At 42.3% G+C, this 8,609-nt stretch overlaps 1 protein-coding gene across 1 annotated transcript; it reads right to left on the reverse strand.

Annotated features, from left to right (window-relative positions):
• Positions 1-5,316: 5,316 nt before the first annotated feature.
• On the reverse strand, positions 5,317-8,354 carry LOC143004670 (5-hydroxytryptamine receptor 4; the record flags this gene model as incomplete). The annotated part of the gene is given in 2 exon segments (XM_076155765.1): positions 5,317-5,588; positions 7,553-8,354. Coding segments are annotated over 2 exon segments (1,074 nt in total), but the record flags the coding sequence as incomplete, so codon positions are not given.
• Between the last annotated feature and the right edge of the window lie 255 nt (positions 8,355-8,609).

The raw sequence follows: 8,609 nt of genomic DNA on the forward strand, positions 1-8,609 counted from the left end.
TTGTGTTTACTCACATGGCAAACAATCAAAATGTCCTCAATCATTTTTTATGTAAGCAATCAGCACCAAATACATCTTTCAGTTAAAAAAGGTTAACTTCAATGTATTTGGGTAAAATAGCAGCGGTTCTCAAACTGGAACAGATTTTATAAGTTTCATTGAGGAATTGTGACCATTTAAGTCCATTATCTGTGTAAAAAAAACAAAAGAAGCCTTTCTGAAGAAGCATTTGTCCACCAGGGGGCGTGACTAGCCTGTCTAATGATCACAGCCTGACCACTGTGACACTGAAAGGGAATGAATATGTCCAGTTAAAAACTATTCATTCATCCATTGAATGAATGAAATCTACTCAGAGACATTCTGGATCATTTATGTTCAGCATCACGTGGCACCAGAGTGTAACACTTCTTTCTGGGTTTATGGTTTTGCATGTCCTCTTCAAGGTCCACACAGAGGTCAGGTGACAGAATTCCTCCACTCCCTGTCCGACTGGATTGATTTAGTCCCCAGATGACCACATGTGTGGCGTGTTATCTCTGTTATCTCTCACTACCTTTGACTCTTTGGCAATGACCCGACCACTCAAGGACCCAGACCTTTAACCAGGACTGTTTTTCTGTGAAACCCTGTGTTATTTGGACTAGTTGGCTAGTTTGACAATTCAACAATTGAATGTTTTCAGTGTGGTGGGTGGATTGATCTCTGACATAATAATCAATTAATACAGAAGGACCCATAAAGATGTCTTTAATCACAGTCCATCATTTTGTATGACAGACATTTACCTTCTATTGAAAATATTCAAGCCAATCTGATCAGGAATTTTTGGACACACACATACACACACACACACACACACACACACACACACACACACACAAAATCACCAAATCAAGTCTCAGGTCAGCAAATGTGTGACTTGGGTCTAAGTTAAGTCTAAGTCATGTGATTTTAATCCACACCCGTGTGTGTGATGAAACTTTGTTCAGCTGATTCTGTGCTAACACACTTAACCTGATTAGTTTTCTTAGGTAACCATTCCACAGTGCAGTAGCAGCACTCGGTGACTAACACTCCAGTCCTGTGTGTGCTCTCTGCCTCCAGCTGCTGTCCTGTGGAGAGGAGCAGGTAGCACTGATTGGAATTAGAGCGTTCCTATCAGCAGCCTCCACAAGAGCCCTCACAGCGGAGAGCAAAGCACAAATCAACACCCCTTGATTCATCCTGTTTAATCAGATGGGACACATTAAGATTTGGTAAGTGCAGTTACATAACTGTTCAAACGCACAAACCCCCACCAGGCACAACCTTTGATGCATTTCCATCGTTTACATACAGAGCATTTAAAGAAACCCAACATTCCCCCATGAGCAAGCACTTGGCAACAGTGGCAAGGTAAAACTCCCCTTTATCAGTAAGAAACCTCAGGCCGAATGGGGCTCAAGGTGCCGTAACCGGTTGGGTTTAAAGAGAGAGAGAGAGACGATAGAGAGAGGAGGACTGTAAAACGTTGGTGGGCCCCAAAACAGAAACGTATCAACATGGTGCAACCATTGCAACAGAAGGACCTCACAGATTCTCCAAATCCTGCCATGACTCTAAATGCATCATTTCATCATGTCACCAATTTGTTCCATTTAGCAGCACAAAGGCAGAAGTCATTATCCCTGTGAACACACGGTGGCACTGCAAGCTCAAGCAGATATTAGTGTGTCGGCTTCATTTTGCCACTGAGAGGAACACTGTGACATATATTTACATGACTAATCTGATTTACACACCCACTCTAATAAATTCAGCACATAATTAACGGTTGTTTATCTTATTTATTATGTGTACGGCACAGCAGGAAACAAAGGCTACAACACTGAGGCACACGGTGAAAAAAGACGGTACGGACGGATGAAAGACCTGCAGCAATGTGGTTATGATGTGTTTTGGTTCATAGTTGTTTACTTTAACATCCATCCATCCATCCATCATGAGCATTTCTCCTGTGTAGGGTCAGGATCCACTTTTACATTTAAACACTAATGTGTCTTAGTTGGGATGTGTGAATCCATACCAAATATGAAATATTCACTCTCATCACTTAATTCTTATAGAAGAAAGAATAATTAATGAGTTATCACTATCAGTATTGTAATTTTGTTAGATGAAATACTTGTATTGGTGTTTAATTCAAGTCTGGTAGTATCACCCATCCCATCCCTCCTCCTAGGTTACAGTCGGGCAAAGTAAATATTGTATGACACGTTATGTGAGCTCAAAGACTGTTGGGCCTCGTCTTTGGCTCAAGGAGGAACTGAACCAATTGCTATTCTTCCTCCATGCGGTTGTGAGCGCGCGTCCCACATATCGTTTCCGTGGGTGTATATAAAGACATCATTCTCCATGACTGCATCATCTGTCAGTTCTACCAGCAGTCATCCTCAAGGAGAGCTGTGGCTGCTAATGCACAACACTCCAGCGTCCTGGGAGACAGGCTCAACCAAAATCTCAACCGTCTGGAAAAACACTTAAGGATGCTCCAGGCATAAACGATCTCTCAGAGTGGTTTGACTTGGTTCGAAAAGGTCACCTTGACTCAGTGCCGAAGAATCGAGTCACACGAGAGCCTGAGTCACAAATGTGCTGAATCAAGACTTGACATCATCCAAAAGCCTCGGAACTCCATTTTGATACAGATGATTTGCCACTTCACTTGGATCTGAGTCTCTGAACTTAGGTACCTCTCCTAATTTAGTGATAAAGATCTTAATTCAATTTTGTGAAAGATCTGCTGGCTGAATATATGAATAATTCAAATTTGTGTATTGACTTGAACTTGTAAGTACTGACTTGTGACTTGACTTTAAATGTACCTTGTGACCTGCAAACAACGGAGCAATCTGGACTGGAATATTATATATCTTTGGGTATATTTATCAAATTAAATAGGTGAAAGTAATACAATTCAGGTGTTTTCATTCCAGCAGTAAATGTTTCATTCATCAATCAGAGTCTCACACTGAAACAAGCAATTTCCTTTCCTGTCGAGCTTCTCAATTTGGACCCCGTCATTCAATCACATCATGCTGATTGACATATTAATAAAATCTCCTCAGTATATCAGTGTCAGACCAAAGCGAGTCAAATCAATAACATATTCTGATTTTAAAATGCTGTTGTGGAATAAACTTCTGCCTGAGGAAATTGGCATTGTTGAATTCTCAGTCTAAACAGTTCATCGCCCACATTCATTTTTACTTGAAGTCTTTACACATTTTATGCAGCTGTACAGCCACTTATGCATACTTGAGTAGAGTTTAACAAAGAGTTTGTTAAACCACCTATACATCACAATTTGTTGTCCTTATCCAGTATAAATCATCCTGATTCTGTCGGGACACAATGAATCATTTTCACCCCTGCAATATGCAAAAGCAGCCTCTTCAGTTAGTAACCTACATAATCCAATTCTAAATGCTTATCATAATTAGATGCTTTCGATGAAAACATGCAAATCACATACAAACCAGGAGAAACTAAGCAGTTGTGTTACACCTTAACATCTCAGTGTCTGGATACATTATGAAGCTCTTCATTTTTCTAATTGATGTTCAACTAATCTGATAGCAGGACCATCTCATGCTCACATTTATGTATATGTACATTAGTAAATCCGAAAGGTAGTATTGTTCTTTTGTTCTCTAAAATCCCTGGGAGTCAAACACCCTGTACTTTCTGCCTGACTGACAGAGCAGCTAACGCAGTAACACTGTCAGAGCACTGAACACCTGTATAAGAGTCAGATACGCTGCTGTTCATACTGAGTGTTACTGTGAGCTGCTCAGCTTCCCCAAAGAAGAGAGGACAGTTTCCTCTTCTGGATTATTGTGTGCAGAACGCAAACAGAATACAAAATAATCGCTTAACTCACACAGTGCGAATGTCTACATGCACACTAAAATGCTGATTATACTCTACTAAACTTTATCAACATACACTTATCCCCAGTTGTGTGTGTGTGTGTATTCTATATGCAGGGGTTACACATACAGCTCTGTGGTCAATGGGTACGTTCTTGTTTGGTGTGTATGTAAATAATGGGGAAATGAAGAAATATATCAAAGGCAAAATGCTTTATTTCATACATTTATAATTAACACATCAAAAGTAACATTAAATCTTTATATATATCATTAGGATTTTTTTACAAACAGAATAAAGTTTATGTACAAGTAATTTACAAGTCTCTTAATTTAGTGAGAAGACATTTCCTCGTGCCGTCGTCTGTCAGGACCAAAACATGAATGATGGTGCAACCAAACAGCAACCACAGGGATAAAATAAGTGGAATAAAACTGCTTATTTTGAACATTGGCTTTCTGATAAATGTTCCACTGTAAAGACATTAACTAGCTATGAACTTAATTAAAAGAAGCAAACCATTGCCTTGGCAGTAAAATCTGTACAGACATTAACAGCAGCAGTGCTGAATTAAAGCCCGGAGATACTGGGAGGTAGATTATAGGCTTAATATCTCAAAACAAACAAGCAGATTTTACCCGACTTATCTCTTCCAGGCACAAATGTAGTGACCTTTCTACAATGTAGCTGCTTAATTACTTTCCTCCTCGCATACACTGAAATGCTGTGACTTAAAGGTTAACTTCACCCAGCTGTTAGATGCTAAGGTCTTCCCAACCATTTCAATAGAAGGAGTAGACGGCCTCGATCTTTCAAAGTGCTCGAACAGTAACATCTGAATACCAGTTTCCTGTGATGAATTAATTGGCTAATATCAAAGGTTTAAAGAGGAATGTGTTGACCCAAGCAACAAATCTAAATATGAATATAAAATAATGATTTTATACCCGTGTGCAAAATGATACTATGTATTTTTGCTTCATATTGCTTGATAATCAGGTGGTTCCAAACGTAAAATAACTAAAATGTGGTTAAAGAGTCTTTCTCTGTCAGTGCATTGAGTCCTGATTACACTGAATAGGTAAAACAAAGCAATCCAAAGTTAGCTGTATTTGTGTTCTACTCAACCGAACACTGTTGTCATGACTGAAAATGGGATAAAAAATAAAAAGAAAACATTCAAAATTCTAAATAACTTAATGATGATGATGTAGACTGTACAGAGGTTAAATCAAATATACAGCATGTTGGCCTGACAACAGTGTGGATGTCTCACTATGAGCACATGCATGCAGTAGCTCTTCTGTTCCGGGCCCTTGGTGCTGATCCATGGATACACTGCCTGACCTGTGGCCTGAGCTGAGCAATCCAGCATCAAGCCCGCAACAGAATACAGAGACCCTAAGACAATGTCAACAGCGTGCAGGTGGAGGACACACTGGAAGAACGCTCATGGACACTGTAGTTGTCATTCATCATTGCCGATGCAAACTGCGTCTGTGGACTGGCGCAGCACCAAAAGGAACCAAAGAGCCTCTGCATCACCAGGTGGAATTTCCTACGGAAGCTGCGGTTTGTCCAGAAGTAGAAGATACAGTTGAGGAAGCCGTTGCAGGTTGGCAGCCATACAACAGCAAATTCAATCCACTCTGGCACAGCGTATCCTGAGATGGCTGAGGGTGAGAGAACATAGAGACTGAGCAGGAACCTTGGGATAAATCAACACCACAACATACTTAACACAACAACAAGAAGAAAATCAGTTATCCAGCCTAACTATGAGTTTTTATGACTGAGAAACCTACAAAAGGCGTTGATAACCTGGAGTCTGAACTACGAAGAACCTTGTTTACTTGACAAAATGGAAACCCCCCAATCAAGGTTATACGATATCAAAAAGTTACTAATCAACAGACAATGTGAAAAATCTGGCTTTCCTATCTTTCACAGTTGCTCTATCTACCTAGTATGTATCAGCAGGAAGCCAAACAGCAAGAAATGCTCAAAATAAAGCCGTTTCTTATTCAGTGAATCCTTATTTTATGGCAAGGAGCCGACGTCCCATTCACAGGAATGTGCAAAACACCCATTATACTGACATTTTCCAACAATAGCTGTATCAACACAGTGACATATTGAGATGTTATCGTTCTGATTCTGCACCATCAGTACTGATGCAGGAACAAGACAGAAACACATCCATCCAACTCAACAGCATCACAAAACATTTCTTGTACAAAATCCATTGTTGTAGAATTCTGTAGATACCCTTTAGGTCCAAAGGCCTTTGAATGGACCCTAATGGATCATGGAACAACATCCATGGAAAAGCTTGCATTCCTCTACATGAAATTAAATGTTTAGTTGGATGCAAAAATGTTCACCACTGCCTGAGAAAGTGTTTTCCTACGACATATTATCCTGAAATTGTCTTTGAATTACTAACCTGAGAGAATGTTCTCACACACACACACCTATGTAAACACCGTGGAAGAAACAGAAACATGGATCCAAAGGGTCCATTTAAAGGCCTATGGATGTGGTAAGTAAATGGCATCAGAACACTTCAACATAGATTCAATTGTCCACTGTAGCTTCCTGTATTAACACAGATTCCTATGACTCAGACCCAACGGAGGAGAAAGTGTTTGAACGGGTATGGACCAACTGGGTACAGCAACTCAGCACATATCTGGAGTCTTGAACAATCTTCCCTCCATCTCTTCACATGATCTGCGCAAATCAGCGACAAATCTTCAAAAGAAATTGGAATCTTTTGGAGGGGAACTTAGCGAATGAAATTGACCAATTCAAGGAATTTATTCATGACAAAGAAAACACCCAGGGGCAACTCATACTGAGAGGAAAATTGCAGTTGATCTTTCCAAATGTTGACATAGCACTCCGGCTATTTCCCACTTTACCAGTCACCAGAGCCTCCTTTCCCAAATAAGCCTGGGTGTAAACTGAGGTCCTTTATGGAGCAGAACAGACTGAGCCAGTTGACAATTGTGTCCACTGAATTCGAGACCCTAAGCAAAACTGATCCAAATTGTGACCGAATCACATTGCGCCGCTTGTACGTGTTTACAGTTGATTTGTTTGCTTCTGAAACACTGAATGGCCGAACATCGCATATAAATCGACCCTGCTCTGCTCCCTTTATGTTTCTAGAGCCATCTGAAGGTTCTGCCTGTGCCTCAGAGCTAAAAGGTGGCACTGCCTTTGCTGCTCCTAAAATTGGAAAATATATTAGGTCTGCTCCTTACATCATGTGTTTTAAATCCCATCTAAACTCTTACCTTTTCTTTGGACTTTAACACCAAGCAGTGGATTTAATATCAAGTTATTTATTGACCTGGTACATTTATGAGATATTGATGCTATATATTTAGTTCCAAACCATATGGGAGGTGTGTTTCCCTTGAACACTTGATATGTGACCTGTCAACACCATATTTGATATTTGCCTGTGCCCATATAAGGAGAGTTTCTACTGGAAAGATATAAGCTTCATTTACTGTGGGTCATAGTTTGTATCGGTTAATTTTGAAACTTTGCAATAGATATTATCACATAATTGCAATCAATTGGTGCAATCAATTGGTGCCCAGGTGAGCCCCAGCCCCCAGCTCACCGTTGTAGACCATGGCCGCCATGCAGGGGGTCCAGCAGGTGTAGTATGAGGTCATCACAGGCACCAGCACCCAGGACGCGATGTTGCGCCTGCGGCGCCGCGCAAGATCATACTGGCGCAGTTTGACGCTCTGTCTCTTGGCGGCGCACCACAGCCTCAGATTTGCAAAAGTCATGATGACCGAGCAGGGGAAGAAGATGAAGCCGGTCAGGCTGAGGGAGTATCCCACGTTGGTGGAGTAGGACGGGTTACAGACCAGGGAGGCGGTAGAGAAATGCACCTGGATGACGCCGCCCGGGACCGAGACCGGCAGCAGCAGAAACGGGGGGACGCACCAGGACAGGCCGATGAGGAGCAGCGTCCTCTTCCTCGTCATCAGCGTGGAGTACTTGAGCGGGTAGAACACCGCGATGTACCGCTCCAGGCTGATGGTGGCCAGCGTGTACATGCAGATGGAGTACACGGTGGCGTTGCAGAAGGCCACGGCGTGACAGAGAGCATCCGGCCCGTCGCTGTAGTCCTTCACCAGGCTCACCCACAGGTTCAGGGGCATCACCAGCAGGCCGAACGCAGAGTCCGCGGCGGTGAGCGAGAGGAGGAAGTACCGGGAGTTTCTAGACCAGCCGGCCACGGAGGAAGTGATGACCAGGAGCACCGCGATGTTCCCCAAGGTGATCATCACGCCCAGGACGATGATGACGCTCACCTTGATGTGCCGGTGCGACAGCTCCAGCAGCCTCTGCGCGTCCGCATGGGACACGTTGGAGTCCATGTTCCTTCACCATGACTCGAAGAGGAAGAGGAGGAATCAACCAAGCAATCAAGGCTCACCTGTGGCAATCAGTGAGGGGTGGAGACAGACAGGGCCAGGCTGAGTAGATGAGCTGATCTCCTGTTTACCTGGAGAGCTTCAATCTAAACAGTGACACCAGAGCTCAGATGTGTGTATGTTTGAGAACTGGCAGAAGTATCACATGTTCCTGCAGTGATGCAACAATAAAAAGTGATGTTTTACCACAGGCTGTAGTCTTTGTGTGTCTATGGGAGTAGAAAATAG

Source organism: Genypterus blacodes, unplaced genomic scaffold (assembly GCF_046128005.1).
Source record: "Genypterus blacodes isolate CSIRO-AG114 ecotype Tasmania unplaced genomic scaffold, CSIRO-AGI_Gbla_v1 ptg000067l_1, whole genome shotgun sequence".
In the NCBI taxonomy this organism is placed as follows: Eukaryota; Metazoa; Chordata; class Actinopteri; order Ophidiiformes; family Ophidiidae; genus Genypterus; species Genypterus blacodes.